Source organism: Narcine bancroftii, chromosome 3 (genome assembly GCF_036971445.1).
Source record: "Narcine bancroftii isolate sNarBan1 chromosome 3, sNarBan1.hap1, whole genome shotgun sequence".
Taxonomy (NCBI): domain Eukaryota; kingdom Metazoa; phylum Chordata; class Chondrichthyes; order Torpediniformes; family Narcinidae; genus Narcine; species Narcine bancroftii.
Window position 1 is genome coordinate 335069083 of NC_091471.1, and position 26438 is coordinate 335095520.

The following is a 26438-nucleotide window of genomic DNA, read 5'->3' on the forward strand; positions in this document are numbered from 1 at the left end:
ATGAGGTGTTACAGTATGGAAGGTCAGATGTAAGTGCAGTTAGTGGTATCGATGTGCATAGGGATGTAAAGGTTCAGGTCCACAACATATTGAAAGTAGTTACGCAAGTCAACAGGGCAGTAAAGAAGGCCTATCTATGGTAACCTTAGCTTCATTGGGTATTGAGAGTAAAAATAAATGAGTCATGTTACAGCTCTATAAAACTCTGGTTCGTCTGCACTTGGAATACAGTGTTTATTTCTGGTCCCCCCATTGAAAGAAGGATGTTGAGGCTTTGGAAAAGAGACTGAAGAGGTTTAAATTAAATTTTAAATTTCTTAAAAATTTAGACATACAGCACGATAACAGGTCACATTGGCCCGAGCCCATGCTGCACAATTACACATAACTGTCAGTGGAAGGAAACCCACGCAAACACAGGTAGAATGTACAAACTCTTTAAGTCAGTGCGGGATTAGAACCCCGGTTCTGATTGCTGGCGTTGTAATAGCATTGCGCTATCCGCTTCGCCAACTATGGCGCCATGTTATGGGGAGAGGTTGTAGAGGCAGGTTGTTTTCTCTGGAGCATTGGAGTCTGAGGGGAGACATGATAGAGGCTTATAAAATCATGAGAGCCTTGATTGGGTGGACGGTCAGAATCTTTCCACAGGGTAAAAATGCAAATTTTAGAGGACATGTATTTAAGGTGGGGAGAGGGGCGGGGGACTTTGGAAGCTTTAAGGAGATGTAGAGGGAGGGGAAATGAGTTAAAAAAGTAAAAACCACACAAAAGTGCTGAAAGAACGCAGCAGGTCTTGCTGCATCCATAGGAGGTAATCATACATTACTGATGTTTCAGGCCTGAGCCCTTCTTCAAGGTATATCTTTACTTCCTATGGAAGTTGTGAAACTGGTTGAGTCCCTACAGAATTTCTATGTGTTTTTACAATAATCTCAGTATCTGTAGATATTTGTGTTTCACGGGCAAGTTATTCTACACGGTGAATTGTGGGTACCTGGAACTGGTTGTCAGGGGTAGTGGTACAAGCAGATACAACAGTAGTTTTTAGGGGACTTCTAGATCGACACACGGATATGAGGAAGTTTAATTTTTTTTTAGACATACAGCATGGTAACAGGCCATTTCGGCCCACAAGTCTGTGCTGCCCAACTTACACCCCATTAGCCTACATCATTGGTACGTTTTGAATAGTGGGAGGAAACTGGAGCCCATAGAGCAAACCCACGCAGACACGGGGAGAAAGGACAAACTCCTTACAGACAGCGCAGGATTTGAACCCCGGTTCGGACCCAATTGCTGGCACTGTAAAGGCGTTGCGCTAACCGCGGCACCAACCATTGTAGGGATGTGGATCAGTGCAGGCATCAGAGTTCTAGTTTGATTAGGACATCATGTTTAGCGCAGACATCAAAGTGCCTGTTCCTTTACTGCGCTGTTCCATCAGGAATCTGATCATTTCTGCAGAAAGTTACATTTTGCCACTTACCTTAACAGCATCTTTTCTCTCAAGAACGATGGAAGAACTTAAGCTCTTTATCAGATCCTAAAATTTAAAACACAAGGTAAATCTCACTATAATGGTTCAAGACAATGTATGATTCTGGAGTAGCAGCCGTAATTATAGGAGAGAAAGTGTATGTTACCCATCCATACAAACAAGAGCCAAATACTTGCACATGTAACTTTGAGCAGAAATTACGAGGTGAAATAGCTTCATGAACAGAGATCACTGCTTGTTCAGAAAGAGATATGGTTCAGAAGCTAACAAGATAATACTTGGGGGGGGGGGGGGGGGGGGTGGGTGTCATACGAACAATCTGGAGCAAGTGAGCACTCAGCTGGAGGAACTCAGCGCCGAGCAGCATCAGGCAGGGGGGAGAAAAGAATAATTGATGAAGTGTTCTGACCCAAAACATCAACTATTTGTTTCCGTCATTGAGGCAACTGTGCACGCAAAGGCGTCTGTGAAGAAGGCATGCCAATGCCTCTACTTGCGAAGAAGTCTGAGGAGATTTGGCATGTCATCGAATACTCTAAAGCAGTGGTTTTCAAACTTTTTCTTTCCAATCACATACCATTTTAAGTAATGCCATAGATGCTCTGTGATTAGTAAGGAACTACTTAAGGTGGTATGTAGGTGGAAAGAAAAGGGTTGAAAACCACTGTTCTAAACCCATCCAATCCATGTAGTCGTCCAATTTTTTTTTATACAACACGGTAGCAGATCCTTCTGGCCCATGAACCCTTGCCGCAAATACCCCAATTAACCTACAACCCCCGCATGTTTTGAAGGCAGGGAGGAAACAGGAGCACCTGGTGGAAATCCACGTTTACACGGGGAGAACGACCAAAAAATCCTTACAGACAATTCCGGATTTGAACCTGGGTCACTGGTGCTGTAACAACATTGCGCTAACCACTAACCACGTCATCCAAAGTTTTATTAAACTTTTCTGCCTCAAAACCTCCTCTGGAAGTTCGTTCCCTCAGTGTAAAATGTTACCCCTCAGGTTCCAGTAAAATCTCTCCCTCCTTCCCCTTTAACCCATGTCCTCTCGCAACGGATTCCCCTACTCTGGGCAAAAGACTTTCTGCATTCATCTGATCTATTCCTGTCGTGATTTTGTACACCTCTATGAGATGACCCTTCATCCTCAACCCTAACCTGCTCAACTTCTCCCTATAGCTCAGGCCCCCTGAGTTGTGACAGCATCCTTGTAAATCTCCTCTGCATCCTATCCAGGTTGACAAAATTGTTCCTATCACAGCGACCAAAATTGAACACAATACTCCAAATGGGTCCTCATCAACATTTTATACAACTAGAATATGACCTCCCAACTTCTAGACTCAAGCCAAAAGCCTTTTTGACCACCTTATCTACAAACTATATGGTAGATGCCACTTTACGTATCAGTAGTTCTAATTCTTTCTGCTCTACAGCACTCCCCAGATCCCTACCATTCACTGTGTAGGTCCTACCCACATTAGACCTCCCAAAATGGATCACCTCACATTTCTCTGTGTTAAATTCCATCAACCATCCCTCTGTCCACCTGACCAACTGATCCACATTCTGCTGCAATCTTTGGCAACTGCCTTTACTCTCTATAAAACCAGACATTTTAGTATCATCCACAAACTTGCTAATCATGGCATGTATGTATTCATCTAAATCATTGATATACTGTATATTTCGGCATATAAGTCAACCATTGAAACCCTCAAAAAGCACTCATAAATCTTATATACCAGATGCAAAAATGAGCACCTCCCCACCGCTGGCACCGCCACTCCCTGACACTTCCCCACTGCTGCCATAGCCCAACTGGAGGTCCCTGCTCCTGCTTGGGAATGGGTTCCCCCAAGGCCGACACGTGTCCGTGGTTCTTGCGTCAGCAGTGAGGTGACTTCCACGATGTGGATGGCACCGCACCCGATGTTGAGAATGGAGTGCTGTCATTGACTCTGACAGCAGCCGATGCTGAAGACTTGGACCCAGCTTCATTTGGCTTCTTCCCGGGCAGAAGCAAAGATTATTTTTTAACTTGATTACCTAATTTACAGATTTACTTGGCGATTGGGGAGTTGTAACAAAGTTTGGGTCGTTGCTGGGAGGCCTGGACACCCAATATATGATAAAACCATGAAAATGGGGTCCCGTCTTATCTGAAGGTCGACTAATACACCAAACTATATGGTAGGTGACATAAGGCAATGGGCCCAAACCCTGCAGAACACCACTGGCCACAGGCCTCCAACCTGAAAAATAACCTTCCACCATCACCCTCTGCTTCCTTCCAAGAAGCCAATTTTCTATCCATTCTGCTACCTCATGTGATCTAACCTTCCTAAGTAGTCTCCCAGGTGGAGACTGCTTTCCTGAAATCCATGTATACTACATCTACAGCTCCGACTTCGCCAACTTTCTTGGACATGTCTTCAAAAAAATCTCAATCAGATTTGTGAGACATGACCTCCCCATTTTCAAAACCGTGCTGACTATCCCAAAGCAGTCCTTGTTCATCCAAGTGCATGTATATCTTCTCCCTCAGAATGCTCTCTAGTAACTCACCAACAACAGACCCAGGGGAGAATGGAGTGGAGACACTATACTCATCCATAGGGTCCTATTATTTTGACAGTCCCCTACAGGCTTAAACCACATGTAGAACAGGGTTGACGGTGTTCTTTTAACATCGGAGGACCCACGGTCTGTGCCCAAGATGGCGGTGCCCATGCTTGGCAGCCCAGACCACATAGGGCAGGGATTCTGGGTGAGCAGCAGACCAGCACAGGCACCAGGGTGGGAGACCATCCCAATCAATGGAGAAGGAGAAGCCTGGGAGAGAACCCTCGAGGGGAGGAGACCACAGCATTGTACCAGCAATGGGCATGGCGGCTCATTGAGGGGAATGCCTCGGTTAATGCACAAGAGGTGTGTTTAATGAGAGTGAGGAGGAATGATGCTGACCCCAAGGCTATGACGGCCACCCACATTGGTCAGACACTGGTGGGTTTGATGGAACGTTACCCACAGTCCCTCCACCCTCGCTGGCAATAAGCAGGAGATCCTCCATGACCCCTTCGCTCCCATGATGCCTCATAGCATACAGTGGATGCTGGTTGTATCCTACGTTGACCACACTTCTGTTTTTATACTAAGAAACATCTGGATAGGGGTGGGCGATCACTGTACGTACCTGCAACCTTTGCCATTTCAAGGGGTGAATATCTGCATCAATCTCCTTTGGTTTCTTATGTATTTTCTGAACACTTAGAAGGACCGCATAAGCTGCTGCATGGAACTGATGCATGTAGTACTTGTGCCTGAAGGATGATAAGGCTTGGTGTTAGTCAGGTCTCAAGGATCCACCCATGGCCATGCTATTGTGACTGGGGTGTCACCATGCCTCTAACCCCACTACCCTGCCATCGCTCAGCTTGTCCGACCTGTCCTTCCCACCACTTGGAACACAAATGGATTGTTATCCAAATCAAGGGGTGTTGACTTCAGTCAAGTGGCACTCGCCTAAGTCTGATATTTTTATAATTGTCAAGCAGAAATATTCAACAAATGAATATACTTGGAGTGTTGTGATGAGGTGAGATCACTCTTGTTCAGTTCTGGTCCCCAGCTATAACAAATTATGGTGCAGGAAAGATTCCTGAGGATTTACCAGGACAGTTGGGTAAGCTGGGACTTTTCTCCCTGGAGCTTAGGAGGGGAACATAGAGGTATATATAATTCTGAGGGGTATGGAAAAGGTAAATTATTACACTCTTGTTCTCAGGGTATTAAGCAAGGGGGTATAGATTTAAGCTGAGAGAGGAAAGAGTTAACAGGGACCCGAGGGGCACCTTCTTCACACAGAGGGTGATGGGAATTTGGAACGAACTGCCAAAGGAAGAAGTCAGTTCAAAAGCAACATTTAAAAGACATTCAGACAGGTAGATGGATAGGAAAGAGAGATGGGCCAAATGCAGGCATGTGCGAATGACTCAGGTTAACAATTTGGTCAGCAAGCTTGGCTGAAGTCCATGCTGTAAAAAACCATGAGCCTTCTTTTTGAATGCCCTGCTATTCCTCCAGGGTTAGTTCATAGATTCACATGAGGGATTGTTAATTCTTGAAACTTATGGACAATGCTGGGGTGTTGGACGAAGTAGGCCGTCCACAGCTCCCAGGGTTTTCCCAGAGCATTCCTGGGGAGTGCAATCTAACAGCAGAGCAGAGCCTCACTTCCCGTTTTAACATGCCTGTCACGTTCACTGTCACAGCCCCATCCTCCCCCACCCCCTACCGCAGACCGACCACACGACACATCTGCATCCAATTCTCACCATTCAGCTGTATGCATTTCTGTGTTCCCTTCACATCTGTGGTGACAACCCCGGGGGTTTTTTGCTGAAGCCGTATTTGGAGTTCTGTGTGAAGTTTTGGTCAACCAACCACATGAAAGATATCAATAAAATTGAAAGAGTGCAGAGAAGATTTACAAGGATGTTGCTGAGACTTGAGGAGCTAAGTTAGGTGAGTTAAAGGGAAAAGTTAAACAGGTTAGGACTTTATTTTCGGAAGCATCAGAGAATGAGGGGAGACTTGATAGAAGCATACAAAATCAGGGGTATAGATAGAGTAAATAGAAGCAGGTTTTTTTTCCACTGAGATTAGGTGAGGCAAGAATTTGGGACATGGGTTAAGTGAATGGTGAAATGTTTAAAGGGAACATAAGGGGGGACTTTACAGAGAGAGTGAAAGTGTAGAATGAGCTGCCATCTGAGGTGTTGAATGCAGTCAATGGGACGAGGCAGGGTAATAGATCGGCACAGACTAGATAGGCTGAAATGCCGGCTTCTATCCTTTAGTGTTCTATGATTCAGTGCTCAGAGGTCAGTGGTCAGACTAGAGCAGCCTCCACACAAATCTCCTATGGGTTTGTGAGGGAAGAGCCGGTGGGGGTGAGGGGGTGGGGCAATGTACCAGGGTGATCTACAGGTGTCTGACAGGATTGAGCAGGGCAGACATGGCTTCCTCTGCCTCCGGCCTGTCTGAACCTGCTGCAGCAGTGCTGGTGTCCCTCATTCGGTGTGGTATTTCATCCCCAAGCACTCATTCCGTGGTAAACTTGTGAAAGAGACACGGAAGCTGCAGATCCTTGAATTGTAAATGAACAATGAGACTCAGTGGGTCAGGCAGCAATGATGGAGGGAAATGGTCAGCCAACAGGGTGGCACGGTAGTGCAACGCCATTACAGCGCTAGCGACCCGGGTTTGAATCTGCTTCTGTCGGTAAGGAGTTTGAACATTTTCCCTGTGACTGAGTGGGTTTTCTCTTGGTGCAACAGTTCCCTCCCACCTTCTAAATATATAGGGTTTGTAGGTCAGTTGGTCACATGGGTGTATTTGGGCATATAGGCTTGTGGGCTGGAAGGGCCTGTTACCGTGCAGTATCTCTAAATTAAAATTTTTAAAAATGAAATGTTTTGGGCTGTGCCCCTTGTTTGAGACTGAGCACATCCCTCTGTGGATGCTGTCTGACCCGCTGAATCCCTCCAGCTTCTCATTGTTCACCTGTTGAAGCCATGTCAGGACTTACCTGAGTTTCTGCTTCCTCCGCTCCTCAGCCTGCTGCTTCATGCTTCCCCGCGTCTGGTAGATGACGTTGTCCTGGCTGACCAAGTGGGGCTGTTGACTGATGGACTCTGGGTCCTCTCCTGACCACCGGTTCGGCAGTGGAGGGATCACCTGTTTTAGGTTGTCAGAGGACGAGAGGAAAAACATTGTAAAGTTGCCATCTTCATTGAATATGTGTCCCACTCCCCCCCTACCCCCAATTCTCCAACGCTCCAGGGAAAAAAGTCCTAACCTGTTTAACCTTTTCATGTAACTCACTTCCTCAAGTCCTGGAAACATCCTTGTAAATCTTCTCGATAAGTGATCAAAACTCCACACAATACTCCAAATTTGACCTCACCGTACCATTTCACCAATTCAAGTCGGAAATATGAGTGCAATGTGCTTCTGGAGTGTGCACTCCAGTGTCTACACACTCACACCTCATCAATCTTTCATAAATGGAACTTGGCAACTTCCCACAAATGGCACAAAACAACTGCACTTTTTCAAGTCACAAGGATTACTGTGAAAATTTAATATCGCTCCATCTCATGTATTTATTGTCTCTTATAATTCATCTAAGTTTACTGTTTTGGTTTTATTTTAATGAATACCTGCAGCAAGTAAGAATTTCAGTACACATGTACATCGTACAATGTGCACGATGATAAATTCAATATTATTATGAACTATGGTAAAAACCTCGGTATCCAGCACCTATGGGGATATTTGTAGATGCCGGGTAACTGAATTTGCCGGTTGCTTGAGATTGTGCGCTGAGTGGATTGACCACTAGGGGGAACCAATTTTAAACTTTCTATTTTTTAACCTACTGCTATTTTTTTTTTGCTAGTTGCTTGAATTCCAGATAAATGGGATTTTACTGTATTTCAACAAATGCTGCCTGTTCTTCTGAGTGGTTCCAACATTACCCGTTTTTATTTTAGGTTTCCAATCTCTGCAACTTTACTCCGGAACTTTGTCCAGATGTGTTGCTACACATCTGCTAATTGCATCATCCTTGCATTCACACCAACCCTGGTTCTGGGTTCAATGAGGCATGAATCACGTCTCTCCATCACTGTAATCAACCGAATCCCTCTGAGATCTCTAACCTTCTACAATTTTCGCCTCTTGCATACCCCATGATTTTGACTGCTCCTCTCCTGGAAGTAAAATACTCAGTTAAATTTATCTGTCACATTATACCTAGTCCAGTGAGAAGTTTCTTCTGTGAGCTGTCTAGCTAGTTATCTCTAACATTCATACAGCGATGTAAACCCTCAATTTATAGAATATAGGGTTGAAATGAAAAGATCAATGATCACCAAGCAAGGGCAACATGATCATGATGGGGTTCATTCAGTATCATGGTGGCTGTGGGGAATAAACTGTCTTTAAGCTTGGTTGTGCACCTTCCTCCCAATGGAAGGAAGAAGATGGGTGGAGAGGGATGGGTCCTTCAGTCTGCTGGCTGCCTTTCTCAGGCAGTGGGAGGTGTTGATGGAGGGGGTGGAAGTTTATGTTATCTTCCCACCTTCTGCTAATGCTCTGAGCACTGGCACTCCTTCAAACCTCATCATCTCTCCAACTCCCCCTCTCTTGCTTCAAAGCAGTCTTCAAACCTACCTCTTCAATTATGCTTTTGCTCATATTCTCAACAACTCTCCTGAGTGGGATGAGTATGCTACTGTAAAGGGCAACATTAGAAACTCTATGAAAGTCAAATTGCTACTGTGCTGTTAAGTGCTGCTGGGTCTGGTTGCTGCACTAACACAAGATCTCTCTGGAAGTTGGCAAAAAACCTACTGAATATTGAAAAGGTTGGATAGAATGAATGTGGAGAAGATGTTTTCATTAGTGGGAGTGTCTAGGACAGAGGGCACAGCCTCAGCATTAAAGGACGTCTCTTTAGAATGGAGATGAGGGTACATTTCTTCAGCCGGAGCTTGGTGAATCTCTGGAATTTGTTGTCACCGACAGCTGTGGAAGCCAAGTCATTGGAGAAGTTTAAAGCAGAGGTTGGTAGGTTCTTGATTAGTGAAGATGTCAAGGTTATATAGAATTCTCCTGCAGTTTGAGAGAGAGAAACTAAAATCAGACATATCAGTATACCAGTGGAATAAAGGGGACTGCAGAGGTATGAGGGGGAACTGGCAAAAGTGAATTGGAAAGCCACACTAGCAGGAAGGATGAGAGAGCAGCAATGGGTGGAGTTTCTGTGAGAAATAAGGAAAGGGCAGGACAGATAGATTCCAAAAAATAAACATCTGAATGGAAAAATGACACAACTGTGGCTGACAAGAGAAATCAAATCCAAAGTAAAAGCAAAAGGAAGGGCATCCAAGGAAGCAAAACTCGGTGGGAAGATTGAGGACTGGGAAGCTTTTAAAAGCATACATAAGAAGGTCATTGGAAAAGATGAGGTTTGACAGGAGACTACCCAAAATATCAAAAGGAATACTAACAGCTTTTATATTAAGTGTATAAAAGAGGCAAGAGTAGATATAGGGCCAATAGAAAATAACGCTGGAGAAATAATAATGGGAGTGAAGGAGATGGCAGACGAACTGAATGAGTATTTGCATCAATCTTCACTGTGGAAGTCATTAGTATTCTACTGGACTTTAAAGGCTGTCAGGGAAGAGAGATAAGTGCAGTCACGATTGCCAAGAGAATGTGAAAGGTCTAAGGGTAGATAAATCTCCCGGACCAGATGGAATGCACTTTTGGATTCTGAAAGAAGTAGCTATAGAGATTGAGGGGGCACTAGTAATGGTCTTCCAAGAATTAAGTGCAAACGTCACTCCATTATTTAAAAAAGGGAGGGACACAGCAGAAAGGAAATTATAGATCTGTTAGCCTAACATAGGTGATTGGGACGTTGTCAGAGCCGATTGTCAAGGATGAGGTTACGGAGTATCTGGGGGTGCATGACAAGATAGACCAAAAGCAGCATGGTTTCCTCAAGGGAAAATCTTGCCTGACAAACCTACTGCAATTATTTGAGGAAACCACAAGCAGGCTGGACAAAGGACACGCAGTGGATGTTGTCTATTTGGACTTTGACAAGGTGCCGCACATGGGGCTGCTTCACAAAATGTGAGCCCATGGAAGTACAGGAAAGATACTAGCATGGGTCAGGCTTTGGCTCATGGGCAGGAAACAGAGTGGGAATAAAGCGATCCTGTTCTGGGTGGATACCAGTTGTCAGTGGTGTTTCGTAGGTCTCAGTCTTGGGTCCACTTCTTTTTACATTGCCTGTTAATGATTTGGATTGTGGAACAAATGGCATTGTGGCTAAGTTTGCTGATGGTATAACGATAGGTGGAGGGATAGGTAGTGAGGAGGAAAGATAGATTAGGACAATGGGCAAAGATGTGGGAAATGAAATACGATGGTGGAAAGTGTATGGTCGGGCACTTTGGTAGAATGAATAAAAGGGCAGATTATAATTTTTTTCAAAAGGTTTGGTTCCTGAAAAATAATTGGGGATTACGATAGACAACTTCAAGCTGAACACAAAGATAATTTCAGATTTGCCGTATCACTAAGGAAGTTGGAGAAACATTAAATTAACTTTTATTGAATTGAGCCTGTTTAATCGCATAATGATGCTGACACATTGTGTCAGTTCAACTGACCTAAAAATGTTTTGCTGCTGATTTACATTTGGACTCAGCATCTGATGCCTCTCATGTCAGTGTCCAACAATCGTCAGCCACCAATAATGGATTCCAGTTGCCTTTAAACCACTCTCCCATGGTCTCAATGTCTCGATGAAACCTTTCCCCGTGTCCGTCACTGACTGCACCAAGATCGGCAGGGAAGACGTCCAAGTGTGAATGCAGAAAATGAATTTTCAATGACATGTTGCACTTGATGGTTTTGTAAGCTTGAAGCATGTTAAAAGTATGACAGGAAATCATAAAAATAGGTTTATATATATATATATATATATATGTATATAAAAATAAAAGGTACGTTTTAGTAAAGTTTTAAGGTAATTTTCATGACCAACAGCCTAAAATCCAAGAGATACAGCCAGGAAGCAAAATCTTCATTGCCCAATGTTATTTGGATGGAGAAAAACTTCAAAATTCAGAGGTGCTACCTTAACAACAAATTCAATCAGGAACTCATTTAAGGACCCTTTTGCACTTTATTGCTTTTTTTCCCCTCTCTGTATTGCACAGTCAGTTTATTTACATTTGTTTATTTGTTTACATGTGAAAGTTGAGAAGTTTTTTTTATACTACCATTAGTGATAATTCTGCCATATCCGTAGGAAAAAGAATCTCAGGGTTTTATGTGATGTCATGTATGTACTCTGACAATAAATATGAAATTTGATTTGGGAGTTCTCGATACCTTAATGTTTAACCTTTATGTTGAGTTGGTGGTGAAAAAGGTGAATGCAATGATGTCATTCATATCTGGAGGAATAGGATATAAGAGCAGAGATGTGATGTTGATGTGATGTTATAAGGGACTGGTGAGGCCTCACTTGGAGTACGGGGTACAGTTTTGGGATAGGATGTGCTGGCATTGGAGCGGGTTTGTAAGAATGATTCCTGGAATGGGAAGATTAGCATATGAGCAATGTTTTATATCTCTTGCGCTATACTCCTTGGAGTTCAGAAGAATGAAGAGGGACCTCATAGAAGCATTTTGAATGTTGAAAGGCCTGGACAGAGGAGGTGTGGTAAAGTTGTTTCCCATGGTGGGGGGGGGGTGGGAGGGAGGGGGTCAAGGACAAAAGGGCACAACTTCAGTATTGCATTGTACCCACTTAAAACTGACTCGTGGAGGAAATTTCTTTAGCCAGAGAGTGATGAACCTCTGGAATTTGCTGCCATGGGCAACTGTGGAGGCCAGGTTGTTGGGCAGAGATTGATAGGTATCTGAACAGTCAGGGTATGAAAGGTTATTGGGGGGGGGGGATGGGTGGCAGAGGAATGGGACTGAGTGGGAGAATCGATCAGCTCATGATGGACCAAATGGCCTACTTCTGTTCCTGTATTTTATGGTCTTACGTTTTTGGGGAGAAGAATGGAGGATAGGGTTGAGAGGTAAAATTCATCAGCCATGATTTGAATGGCGGAGCAGACTCGATGGGCCAAAAGGCCTAATTCTGCTCCTATGTCGTGGTCGTTGTTTGTGGCCATGCAGAAGGAACATTGCCCCCATCCGTCTCAGCATGCATCGTTCACTGTTAATTACCTGCTCCCCCCTAGCTAGGCATCGGCTGAAGTAAATTCACCTCTTTAGGAAACTTCCGATCCTTGCCTTTCAATTGTGCCCTTGTCTCCTTGATTCCCCTTCCGTGGGGAACAACTTTGGCTTGGGGTTTGCCTTTTAATGAGGAGGAGGAACATGGAACTAGTGATGCAAGGAGCTGGAAGTAAATTACCTGAGGCACTATTGTATTTAACCCTTTGGGCTCTGGCCATGTTTAACTTTTCATAATATCTATTCCGTCCTGACTGGTATAGTACAAACCCCAGTACGAAGCAGCTGGTATAAAACCAGTCCCAGATGGAGTCCAAAGGGTTAATGTCACTGGGAAGTCATAGTAATGGGGAAATTAATATCCATAATCAGAAAATGGTAGCCAGCCAATCCCAAATAGTTCGAGAATTAGGAGCACTTCAGCATAATTATTCATCATCTTTTCCGGCAGGTCTCTGGGATTGTTTCCTCTATGCTTTTGGGGGTTCAGAGGTGGCTAATGTGGTCACTTTGGGATTCACAGGGGGAAGGAGATGACCAGCAGAATGGGGGGATGGGGATTTTGCAAAGGGTGGTGTACCTTTCCCACGGTTTCTGGTGGATTTCCACTTGTCTAGCCATTCTGAATGCCTCTTCCCTGTTCTGAGTGCCCATGTTACACTCTGCCAAGGGGGCTTAGAGAACTTCCTCAATTAATTTCTTCTGTTCTCCTGGAAATGCTTTGCTGTGACAGAGCTCCAAGTTCTGGACTCTGGTCTTGCATATGTGAACTTGGACCTGGTTGAGTGTAATTGCGGGGTAATTAATTTTGCAGAGTATGGACATGTGGTATTTTTAGTGAATCCAACAGTGGCTTGGTGAGTGAAGAAAGAGGTGAGTGGTAGATATATTCCACAGTACAATAATTGTAGTCCACAGCTCAATTAAATAGACAGATAGGATAGCATTGAGTCTCCATGTTGCAGGTGTACAAAACACTGGATTGATTAGACCTCACTTGTGTAGAGTTCTGGTTGTCACACTGCAGGAAGATGCGGGAGTGGTAGAGAGAGTGCAGAAGAGAATCACCAGGATATTGCCCGGAATGGAGAGCTGAGGTTATAAGGAAAGATTTGGTCGGCTCGATTTATTCTCACCAGAGTGTAGGAGGGAGAAGGGTGATCTTATGGAGGCTTGAAAGGTTATGAGGGATAGGCAAGATAGCCACTGTTTTTCCCAAGCCAGGCGAATCTAGAATCAGAGGGCACTAGTTCGAGGTAAGAGATGAGAAATATAAAGGACACCTGAGGGATAAGGTTTTAACTCAGAGGGTGGCAGTTATCAGGAATGAACTGCCAGAGGAGGTGGTGGAGCGGATACGAGCACAATATTCAAGAGGAATTTGAACAGGTACTTGGATGGGAAAGGTGGGAGGAATATGGGCCTAATGTGGACTAATGTGAGTAGTGTAGATAGACATGGTACGGTCAAGAAGGGGTGACAGGGACTGCTTTGTGCAGTTTGACCCTTGAATTCTTTGCTTTGTGGTGCATGATGCAAGTGAGAGGTCACTGTGGCCTGGCAGGGCATGAGCTCTGAGTCGGTTTGACATGTGAGGGCACCATTAATTGGTGGCTGTGCTGGCACGTTTAAGGCAATGTGGTGTTTGATCATCAACGTCTGCCCTCACTGAGGCATAGCTCCCACAATGTGGTAAACAGTAATATTATCTCCTCATGGACCTTTCTTGACAGAGGAGAGTATACACCAGGGAGAGGCAGACAACACAAAAACTTTGAATATAAAGGCCAATGTGCCAAAACCTCTCTTTATGACCCTATCATACCACTTTCACAGAATTATGTATCTGTATTTCCAGATCTCTCTGTTCTACCATACGCCTCATTTACCATTTACCATGTATGTCTGACCTTGGTTTGCTTTCCAAAATGCAACATCTTACACTTGTTTGCATTAATTCCATCTGCCATTTTGTAGCCAATTTTTCCAGCAGGTTCAGATCCCTCTGCAAGTCTTGAAAGCCTTCTTCACTGTCCACTATCTTGGTGTCATCTGCAAACTTGCTGATCCAATTTACCACATTATCATCCAGATCATCGATATAGATGACAAACAACAATGGTTCCAGCAGCGATCCCTGAGGCACACCACTAGTCACAGGCTTCCAGTCTGAGAAGCAATGATCCATCACTCCTCTCTGGCTTCTCCTGCATAGTCAACATTGAAACCTGTTTACATGAATACCAAGCAACTGAACCTTCCTGACTAATGTCCCAGGTGGAATCTTGTCAAAGGCCTTACTGTAGTCCACGTAGACAACATCCACAGTCCTTCCTTCATTGGCGTTCCTGATAACCTCCTTGAACCTTTTCTGGCTAAAGACTCTCTGCATTCACCTGTCTATTCCTCATGAATTTGTAAACAGAGGTTACCCCCCCCACCCCACCCCCTACCAATCCTTTTGCTCGCTTTCCCTGTTGCTCAGGTTCTCAGCAATTGCCTAAAGATTTTTCTTTTAAACAGAATTCAAGCAAATGGCAAATAAATTGCAGAAAATAAATGGGAAAAAAGTGTGGAAGTTTAAAATTGGTGAGCCTCGCTGTTAGTTCTCCAATCATGCAACATGCAATCTCAAGCAACTGAAAAATTCACTTATCCTCATCCCAAAACGTATACAAAACCAGGGGTTTTATTGCATATAGATCTCCCAAACCCGTCCAACCAACCGAAGTCGTCCAACCAACCAAAGTCGTCCAATCAACATACAAGACCACCACCTCCAAGTTCACCTCCTTGCACACCATCCTGATGGATCATTTTTCCTCCATCATCAATTGGACAAAAATGAGAAAAACGTGAAAACTGGAATCTAAGAACAAGAAGCTAGAGAGACAGGTCAGGCAGCATCCATGGAGAGAAAATGGACAGTCAACATTTCAGTTTGGGACCCTTTTGAAGATTAGGATGGAAAGAGGAGATAAAAGGTCTGGTATCCTAGATAGTGAAGACAGTTGTCACAGATTTTAGCAGGATCTGGATCAGGATGGGCAGAGGAATGGTTTATGGAATTTAATACGGATAAGATGTTAGATGGCACACGTGGGTTGGACCTGCGCAGTGAATGGATGGAATCTGGGGAGGGTTGTAGAGCAGAAGAATCTAGTAGTAGGGAAAAAAGTACCTTGAAAATGGTGTCACAGGTATAGAGGGCGGTCGAAAAGGCTTTTGGCCATTGGCCTTCATCAGTCAGAGTATTAAGTTTGAGGTTTAGAGGTCATGTTGGTGAGAACCCATTTGGAGTATTGTGTTCAGATTTAGTCATCCTGATATAGGAAAGATGTCATCAAGCTGGAGAGGATGCAGAGAAGATTCGCGAGGAGGTTACCAGGACTTGGGGACCTGAGCAATAGAGAAAGGTTGAGCAGGGTTGGGCTTTATTGCTTGGAGTGCAGGAGGATGAGGGATGATCTCACAAAGGTGTACAAACTCATGCGAGGAATAGATTGGGTGAACGTACAACTGGATATGATTAGAGGTTACATAATTGGAAGATTCAAGGTTGATGCCTTAGGCAACTCAAGCAAAAATGTGGCATCTCATCCTGAGTCTGAGGATAGATGTATATCATTGTTGGAATGGTTGAGGGAGTTGGAATGGTTGGCTACAGGAAGCTCAAGCCTAGACCCACACACAGAGCATAGGTGTTCAGGGAAGTGGTTACCCAATGTGTGCTTGGTTTCCCCAAATGTAGACAAGGCCACATCGTGTGCACTGAATGCAGTAGATCAGGTTGGACGACATGCAGGTCTGTCTGTGGTCTTGGGTGGAGGTGAGGGGGAAGATATAGGGACAAGTTTTACACTTACTGTGGTTACAGTGGAAAGTGCTTGAGGGGGTGGAAGAGTAGGTGGTGAGGGAAGAGTGGATCAGGGAGACTAGGAGAGACTGATCCCTGCGAAAAGCAGATTGGGTGGGAAAGGGAAGATGTGGCTGGTGGTGGGATCACGTTGTAGTTAGAGGAAGTGACAAAGAATGAGGTGACATTCGTGGACGCTGGGGAACAAAAAGTTAAAAAGCCGGAATTCCCAACCTGACAGCAATATGAGGTTTCCTTCATGACATGAATTCAAGAATGGAATATGAACCACAAGACACTGAGAATGCACAATATGTTGAGAGAAGGCCAGATCCCAAGAATGAATGATCTTGTTTGTAGCCCAGCCAATAAGAATCCCGTGTCCAGGTAAAGCTAATATCACCATCATTTCGGGCCTGAGCGTATGAGTAAAATGCAGGCAGGTGCCCGAATTAAAAGGCTGAGGAGAAGGGGAGAAAGGGAAGAGGGAGAACTGCAGACCAACAGACATAAGATGTTAATTGGGTATGAAGAGGAAGACAAGAGAGAGGAAAGGTGAGATTTGATTGGGGGAGGGTGTTGGCTGTGTGAATGGAAGAGGAAAAGGAAAGAGAGAGAGAGACAGCTGGAGGAAAGGAGACAGGAATAGATGGGAGGGGGCTGGGGTGTGGGGGGCTAACAGAAAGAGAGGTCGATATGAATGCCATATGGTTGGAGGATGCCCATTCGGAATATTACGTCCGTTCAACATCGACTTCTCTGGTTTCTGTTACTCCTTTTTTACAACAACCACAGCATCTGCAGACCTTTGTGTTTCAAACATTTGCCTTTGACCAGACCTTTTTAAAATTGTTCCTTAACAAAGATTTATTAGTCTCAAAATTACTAGCAACTGGCCAAGCATTCATTTCTCCCAGTGACTCTGTGTGAAACTGTTTCCAAACATCATCCCAAAAGGCCTGGTTCTAATTATTAGAATCTGCCCCTGGCTGAGACTCAAGCTTACATCTGTACATTTATTCATTCTCCTTAACGTCTTGGAAATGTTAACTGTCCCATCATCTTCAAAGTTCCAAGAAAAATGACTGCACAGTTAGGATGGGGTCTAGTGCAATGCTCTCACTGCACCATTAATTAGGGTTTGAATCTGGCGCTGTCTGTAAGGACATCCTTCCTGTGACCTCATGGGGGGTTTACTCCAGGTGCTCTAGTTTCCTCCCACATGCCAAAAAATGCGGGGCTATTAGGTTAATTGGTCACAGGGAAGTATTTGGGCAGCGTGGGTTTATGGGCCAAAAGGGCCTGTTAATCTATTGCATCACTAAATTAAAAACAAACTTGAGTCTATGAAAGTTAAACAAGAAAACCTGTTTCTGACGAAGGGCTCAAGCCCGAAATGTCATCTGCCTTTCTTCCCATGGATGCTGTGTAACCTGCTGAGTCAAGTATCCAGTTACAAGGCACGTTCAGGTGGCCAATTGACCCGCTTGTAAAGCCACATATTTTGGCAAAATGCAGCTGTGGGAAGGCCACGTGAATGAAAAGCGGCTGCATTCGGATGACAGTCAGCACCTCTCCCAGTCCCCACACTGTTGGGCGGCCAGTGTGGGCTGTCAGTGCAGGGACGTTCCCACACTGATCCCGCTGTCCTGCTTTCTCCCCACTTACGAAATCAGTCCCTACACTGTCGGGCAGCCTGTGCGGGCTGTCCCCACACCTTTGGGACTGATTTAGGGAGTGGGGAGAAGTGAGCTGGAGTGGCCGGCGGGGGAGAAGGGGGCTGCTTGAAACAATGCCGGTGCCCAACTCGAACGCCTCCTTCACCCCTGCCGGCCGCTCCAGCTCCCGTACTCACTTGCTGGTGCTCCAGCCTCCTCCTCTGCCAGTCGTTCCAGCCTTGTGAGTGGGGAGAAAGCGGGTCAGTGGGATCAGTGTGGGGACAACCCATGCCAGCCGCCCCAAAGTGTGGGGACTGAATTCGTGAGTGGGGTGCTGTTAGCCAGCCATCCTGAATTGACAGCCCAAGGGACAGGAGCTGGAATGCGCTCAGATGCACATCCTGGCACAGCTGTCCTTTCAAGTGGCCAGTGCTGCACTTTCAACGCTGCCACCTGAACTGTCATTTAAAGGGCCGCTTCTGCTTCTTCAGGCGCATTCTTAGAGGAGAATACACCTGAAAAAGCCTATGGAGGGAGGTGAATAGGCCCAGTTTTTGTTAACCAGTACTGAAGGGATGATGACAATGAAAGCTGAGCTGTAGTCGATGAAAAACAGCCTGATGTACATGTCGCTGTGGTCCAGATGATCTAGGACTGGGTGAAGAGCCAGTGAGATTGCATCTGCAGTGGAACCATTGTGGCAGTAGGTAAATTGCAGATCTTTACTTAAGTATGAATTAAATCTGGCCATGATATCACAGTGATATTAGTGCTAAGGGCCATAGTCATTGAGGCAACTCCCTCAGCTTTTTTTGGGCTCCGGGATGATTGATGCCCTTTTGAAGCAGGTGGGAGCCTCCGACTGCAGCAGTGATCTGTACCACACTCTCTCCCAGTCCAATATATCCCTTCATGGAACTGGTGCCCAGAACTTTTCTGGAATACTGCAGCAATGGTATCACCCAAAAATTCTTCCTCCCTTGTATTCTCATCTTTCGGTCTAAAACTGGCATTCCAGGAGACTTTTTGATTATTGTTATACCTGTCTGTGATACTATAACGTTCCAGATACATGGTCACAAACTCTCCTTGATCTTCCACCATTTCTAGTTTTCACCATTTATAAAGGGAGGTACACAAAATCACAATCGACTGCCCAACTCTGGCCATGCTCCTCACAGTGCCCCATGCCCCTGATTCTGCCCACATTGCCCAAAGCTCACAACTGGCCAAGCAGCAATGAGAACTCAAAAATTCCCATAAATTCCTGAATCCTGGGTCACCTACAGTAGCCACCTCCAGTATCTTGGAAGACCGCGCAAGACTGTCTCCAGAAAATCATCCGAGTTCATTAGAAGGTGAAATGAACCAACGACAGTGTTCTCACCCAAATCAACATCCCCAGCAATGAAGCCTTCATAACAACATAACAGCATAAGAAATAGTAGGAGTGGGCTATTTGGCCCATCGAGCCTGCTCCACCATTCAATAAGATCATGGCTGATCTGATAATAGGCTCATCTCCAGCTACCTGCCTTTTCACCATATTCCTTTATTCCTTACAAGGCAAAAAATTCCACCCAATCTTGTCTTAAATATGTTTACTGAAGTAGACTCCACTGCTTCAATGGGAAGAGAATTTGACATGTATTCACCATTCTCTGGGAAAAGCAGTTCCTCCTCATCTGACTGTAAGAGGCACCACTGGCTGTAAGAGGCATTTCAGGCAATTTCTGCTGATAGTGAATCTGTCTGTCTTATGACACAGACGAAAACAAATTTTGTGCAATATGACACTGTCTTTATTACATGACAATAAATTGAAGCTTGAATCTCTGCCCCAAATCCACTACCCTAAATCTTGAGGCTTTGCCCCCCCCCCCACCCACCCCCCCAGTTCTTATCTCATGTAGCAGTGGAAGAAGTTACAGTCTGTTCCATCAGGGAAGCAATGTTGTTGACATACTCCCGAAGCACTCAAATCAAAGCTCTGTCACTGAAGGAAATGTTTGCTAACCTACTGGAAGCAAAGAAACATCCCTGGTGAGTCCTGGGCTGATGACCACTCAAAGTGGAGAGGGAGCATTCAGGATGGCCTTGAGAAGTCACATGAGTGGCTTCAAGAGGTTGCACACATTATCTCTAGACACCCAGACAGCCTCAACCTACTCCAATTTACTGGCCCCTGAAGCAGGTCCAGACCAGACATCACTAGGAGGTGCGGACCACACCAGGTGACACCGTCGGGGGGGGGGGGGGGTGGGGAAGGGGGGGGGGGAGACGGACACAAAATGACTGTCTATAAAATTTTTGTGTAGTGTTTCAGCAGAAATTTATTATTTTTTAATAAAAATATCCCTGTAGTTAGTTATAACAACAAAAATGTTTTTTGTGAGACCAGCTTACATGTACCAAAATACCTACAAGGCTAAAACTCTATGCTAGTTTCTTTTTGAACCTTCTAATGCACTCCAGTCACAGCTGTCATTATGACCCAATTACAACGATGCTTCGAATCATGTGGTTTTGTCTGCATGCGCTGTTGTTTTCATTGCTGCTGGTGTTTTTATAATCACTGTTTTTGTCAAATTTTCTGGAGTTTTAGCTACAATATTTTGGTAATTAGTATTTGTGAACTGAGATCAATAACTTTTTTGAGAATGAAGTTGTATTTAAAGGAAAAGAAAGAGAAAAATTTTAAAATATTTAAATCTGTTACTAATAATGTTGTAATTCAATGTCGAAAGATTTTATAAAACAATTTTGTTGTTTAAGAAATGTTACATTTAAGCAATTTACAACTATATTTATCACATATGATTCTATATTTTTACAACTATATATACTTTTTTCAAATATTGGTAATTTGTTTTTTTTTATTGTGCGGGTAGTGGGGGGGGGGGTGCTGATACCATGAGTTACTGCATTGGGTGACACCAACCCTAGCGACACCACTGACCATCACCCTGGCCCTACATTCAGCCCCAGATCACAGGACACCTTCAACAGACTAATATTTATTGCCTATAGCTCCATATTCAACACAATAAGACAAAGCAACTCATCACAAAGTATGGATTGGCTTCAGCACCCACTCACCCCCCTGCCCAGTAATTGGATCAGCAACTTCCTATCCCGCTGGCTATGATTAGTGAGGACTGGTGACAGCACCTCCTGCACAATCATCCTCAACACTGGGGCACTGTACTCATCCCCCTACTGTACACCACCACTGCATGGCCAGCCATTGCTCCAATTCCATCGATAAATTTGAAGGTGACCATCGTTGTTGGCCAGATCTTTCACAACGAGTTGGAGCACAGAGAGAGACTTATGGCTTGGAGTCAGCACAACAACTTCTGCAAGACCAGAAAGCTGGTTGTAGACATCTGGAAGAGGGATGGAGCTCAGTCCCCGATGTTGAGATGGAGATAGATGACAGCTTCAGGTTTCCATGGTGAACATCTCCAGTGACCTGTCCTGTTCCACCCACATTGATGCAATGGCCAAGAAAGTGCCAGGCAAAATTTACCACGCCACCTGTGTCCCTTAATGACTTCTACAGATGCACCATTGAAAGCATCCAATGTCAGGGTACATCACTGCATGGGATGGGAACTGCTCTGCCCAAGACCACAAGAAGGGGTGTGAATGTGACTCAGACCATCACACACATGCCCCCCTCCCCTCTCCTCCATTGACTCTATCTGTAACTCCTGCTGCCTTGGCAACATATTAAAAGGGTCATCACACCATGGTCACACTCCTCTGTTCACACCCCCTCCTGTCAGGAAGAAGATTCATTGATGTGAGCTCACACACCATCAGATTCAGGGACAGTTCTTTCCTGTTGTTATCAGATCCCTGAATGCACATCACACTCATAAAATGATGCTGCCTTTACTCTCCCTGTAACTCTCCATTTTTGGATTTTGGTGCTGGGTCTTTCTTGTACTGTGAATGAGATGGCTACTGGTCTGCTCATGGAACAACCTTTGCCAATGCACTTCCGATACACGTGGCAATAAACTTGAATGTGACTTTGGGAACATACAGAAACCCTGCAGGAAGACATCATGAACCTGCCCCAGCGGTTGGAAGGGCCAGTGGCTCCCTTTGTCACGACCCATAGTCAGAGTCATCCTGACCCTGAAGGACTGCTGCAGAGGAGAAGAACGAGGGTGGAAATCCATTCTGATGCAGATGGGTCTGACCCAGGAGACTCACCTCCAACATAGCCGGCTCCACCTGGAGGCAGTGCTGGCAATGGTTGGTTCTGATGCAATACACAAACATGCTGGAAAAACTGCATAAGGAGCATCTAGAGGGAGTAATCATCCTTTCAGGCCTGAAGCCTTCATCAGGATTCTGGAAAAAAAACAGGATGCTTGAATAAAAAGGTGAGGGAGAGGGGAGGAGGAGAGAAGAGGGAGAAAGGGGCAGCTGGGGAGGAGCATAGGCTAACAGGTAAGAGTTAATAGGTGGATACAGGTGGGAGGGTCGAAGGAAAGGAAGCTGAGAACTGATAAGGGGAGATGCCCGAGGGTAACTCTCTGATAGGGGAAGGAAGGGAAAGGGTGGGGAACTGAAGGAAAGGAAGCAGGGGGATAGGGAAAGACAAGGGGAGGGGGTTAATGGAAATTGGAAGAGTTGACATTGATATCATCTGGATGGAACATAAAGGGGTTGTTCCTCCAATTTGTGGATGGCCTCAGTTTGGCAGTGCATGAGATCATGGACAGACATGTGGGAATGGGATGTGGAATTAAAATGGTTGGTCATACCTGTACTTAGAGCAGCAGAATCAAATGTGCCTTGCTATTGCAGAGGAGAGAGCAAGGTGCTCAACAAAATCATCTGCCAGACTGCGTCTGGCCTCATTTGACCCCCAGCATCTGCAGATTTTATTGTTTAACGCTATAGTTGGCTCTGATATAGGTCTATCCTGTTGAGGGATAGCTCGGGCATGGGGTGCGACCAATCACCTATGAATACAATCCTGACCCCTTGCCTGCGCTCGCTGAACCTTTACTCACAATAAGTGTAGCTTCAAGCGATTTGCTTGTCGTGCTGACCTGATGACAATGTGGCTCACTGGACAGAGAGAGACAGACCCGAGTCTTTCTGGGCATTCACTCTCACCCTTTACTGAGGCAGTACACAGGTTTTGAAAGTGGGGCAGCCTCTCACTACTGAGGCTCGATTGTGATGTCACGAACCCCTGGCTGTGCTCACTGTTTTAAGAGCTCCTCGAGGCTTTGCTAACCCACAGGCAGGAGCTGCAGCCCCTGGCATCCTCAGCATTGACACCAGACCCCATGAAGCTTCTCTGCAACAAGCCAAATACTGAGCGAGAAACCTTCCTCCTGATTGTTCCTCACCCTCCCTTCAGCTGATGAATCAGTGCTCCTCCACGTTGACCAACATCTAGAAGAAACACGGAGAGCAGTTGTACCAGCTATAATTTACCCGATAGACACATGATCAAAAGAATACACTCACTCATTCATCGGGTACAAAATGGAGTTGACCATCTTAATTCTTCTCAGCCACATCAATAAATTCGTTCTTCCACCAAACACCACCCAGACAAATCCCCCTGACCTTTTCATTGGCTCTCCACCAGACGAGTGATCTTGATGCACTCAATCTCTTCCTCTTGTGTCCGAGATCCATCACAGTGTATGTAGCCTTCTAATCTGACCTGCACGTGTGCGCTATTACAAGCTGTACCTCTTTAATCTGGTGACGTTGGGTCCTGGCCATTGCTGGACCACAGAAAATGACTGAAAATAGAAAATGACCCCTAAGGGAACCTCCTATGTAAACATATCAAAGGTAGAACAAAGGTTAAAACAGGAAATAATACTGTGGGCCGGCATGGTTAATATAGCAGTTAGTGCAATGCTTTACAGCGCCAGCAATTAGGATTGAGATTTGAATCCAGTGCTGTCTGCAATGAGTTTGAGGTATGCACCGCTTAACGTCCACAACATTTTCTGTGAAATGGGCATTATGTGATGTGGACGCTGTGCGAACATCATATCATATACTTTAGCAAAGCTACATGAGATATTGTAATGCACCTGAAAACTTTTTATTTGCAAGTTGGGATCAGTGGAGTGACCAACATGGGGCTGTGGGCAGAGAGTGGGGGAGTGGGATAAGTGTGGGGACCAGCACGAGGTTGTGGGGAGAGAGTGGGCAGTGAGATCAGTATGGGGATCAATACGGGGCTGAGGGGAGAGAGCAGGACAGTGGGATAAATGTGGGGACTGATACAGGGCTGTGGGTAGAGCGCAGAGCAGAAAGGTCAGTTTGGGTATACAGAATATAACTAGCATTTGCTTTTTCTCAATTGCTACGGACTTGCTTGTGGTAACTGAATAATTATGGGACTACGGACGTATATGCGGTGGGACGTTTCCCAAACAGACATTAAGTGGTGCATACCTGTACTTACAGCAGCAGATTCAAATGTGCCAAACCATGGGAGCTGCTGGACCACAGAGCGCCGTATAAGAGAGATACAACCTGTACTCCCGTGCGTCGCCCCAGATACGTCATCACCACTCTCGATACAGGTAAGGGCACAGTAAGGCCACAGATCATATTCTGGATTGGAACTATCATCACTCTGTCATAGAGTAGTTGACATTTACACCAAGGAAGCAGGCCTTTCAGCCCAACCGTGCTGACCAAGTTATCTACCTGAGCTAGTTCCATTTGCTGCGTTCAGCCCATATCCCTCTGAACCTTTCCTACCCATGGACCAGTCTCACTGTTTTTCAAAAATCTTCCCCTCTCACCTTAAATCTATGCCCTATGGTTTCACAATTTCTTACCCTGGGAGAAAAAGATTCATGTCCATTTGACTTATCCATGACCCTCCTGATGTTATAAACCTCTCCCCTGAGGTTCTTACACTCCAGAAAGAAAAGTCCCAGCCTATCCACTGGGAGATCCACGACATTGTGGGGGACAGAGACGAGATACTCAATAAAGTGATCTCCCGTCTGCGTCCAGTCTCTCCAATGTAGAGGAAACCACAACGGGAGCAATTTCAGGACAACTTTGAAGATGATCCATTGTAAGGCCCTGGCCCAAAACATTGACTGCTCTTTACTTTTCATGGATGCTGCATGACTGTGATGCACTATCGAGCAGAAAAGCAGATGCAAAACAAAGTCTGTTCAACAGGCTTTATTCGACATAAACTTCCACAGAGCTGGCTGTGAGAGTAGCTGTGCTGGCTCTGAGACTGACCTCGAGGGGTCGGATGTGGCTTATATCCCGGAGGGTGATTGTCAGCCGATCGGGTGGGGCTTGGTCCATTCAGGTTGGCCAGGTGTTGCCTTAACCTCCAGTGCTCTTCTGCAGGTACACAGGTTGCCCCCTGTAGTCGGCTAGTGGTGTATCACCAGAATGACCTGCTGAGTTTCTCCACCGCTTTTGTTTATGGCACTGTTAAGAACAATGTTGTTATGACAACCTAGACATTGGGCTAATAAAATAAACGTGTTTTTGTAAAGTACTTAACACAAATCTAATGCATGCATGACAAAGTGTATCTTGCCTCATTTCAATCAATCAGTCCTCTCTCCAGCCGAGGGAAGACCATGTAAATTTGAGGCCCTGACATTAATGTTCCCTTCAGTTTTTAATAGTCAGTGTGTGAAAAAAAAATCACATGTTGTGCAAATATTTTTTCTGTGTCCAAAGTACGTGCGCACTGGATGCTTGTGCAAATGTAAACTTGAAATTGTTTCAAGATCATTTTGGCACAGCCTATTTCTCATGGCTAATAAAACTGTATTGGCAGGTTTTAATATAATACAAGTATGATTGGATTCTACGAAGTAACGTACTTGCTTGAGTTTTTTTTAAAAGTGATTAACCTTTTGTGCACACGTAGATTCCCTTTGTGCGCCAATTGGAAAACAGGTGCATGCGCACACGCGCACAACTTGTCTGTCAGAGACTGCGTCAACTTAGAACTGCTCACACGATGGATGGTCAGTTGGCTATGTGCTCTAGTTCAAATATGTTCTCTGTTCTAGAATAAAATGCAAAGTTCAACACAGATAAAAGCCAGGAGTAAGGCCAGCTCGAAGTTGGCCAATCACAGTGACTCAACCGAGAGATCCAATTTAAATGCAACTGGTTTCAAGATATTAGAGTTAACAGTCCAAAGCCACTCAACCACACAGGCCTACATTTCTGGCTCTCTTAGCCATGAGTCAGCAAGATAAGCTCTTTTTGAAAAGAGAAAACAGTATTTCATGGAACACATTGTCTATTCAAACTAGATGACTGTATTCCAGTTTATGTTGCCTGAGAAACAATTATAAAAATAAATCCTAGAACAGAGCTGAGATGGGTAGATTAGTGGTTAGGAAACTGCAGGCCAGTGGGTTTGACATCAATGGTATGAAAGGAAATGGTGAGATCCAGATGGAGAGCAAATCTGGCTGCCTGTTGCAAAAGCAATCACCTGATGTGAGCAGGTACACCAGCCCCCATCTCCCTCCCCTTCTCCTATCAGAGAGCACTCCCCCTATCACCTCCT

General features: G+C 45.0%; 1 protein-coding gene across 1 annotated transcript; it reads right to left on the reverse strand.

The window, feature by feature from the left end:
• Positions 1-423: 423 nt before the first annotated feature.
• LOC138759263 (protein HEATR9-like) lies at positions 424-23039 on the reverse strand. The gene is made up of 5 exons (XM_069929394.1): positions 22906-23039; positions 7104-7252; positions 4707-4833; positions 1490-1546; positions 424-576 (listed from the first exon to the last, which is right to left on the reverse strand). The coding sequence occupies exons 1-5, from the start codon at positions 22999-23001 to the stop codon at positions 514-516; spliced, it is 492 nt and encodes a 163-aa protein (XP_069785495.1). The 5' UTR covers positions 23002-23039; the 3' UTR covers positions 424-513.
• Between the last annotated feature and the right edge of the window lie 3399 nt (positions 23040-26438).

Coding starts and splice junctions, on each gene's coding strand:
- LOC138759263 (XM_069929394.1), bottom strand. CDS start 23,001: ATGCCCAGAAAGACTCGGGTCTGTCTCTCTCTGTCCAGTGAGCCACAT. Junction 4,834..7,103: donor CGGAGGAAGCAGAAACTCAG/GTAAGTCCTGAC, acceptor ATCATCCTTCAG/GCACAAGTACTACATGCATC. Junction 1,547..4,706: donor TGAAATGGCAAAGGTTGCAG/GTACGTACAGTG, acceptor TTTAAATTTTAG/GATCTGATAAAGAGCTTAAG.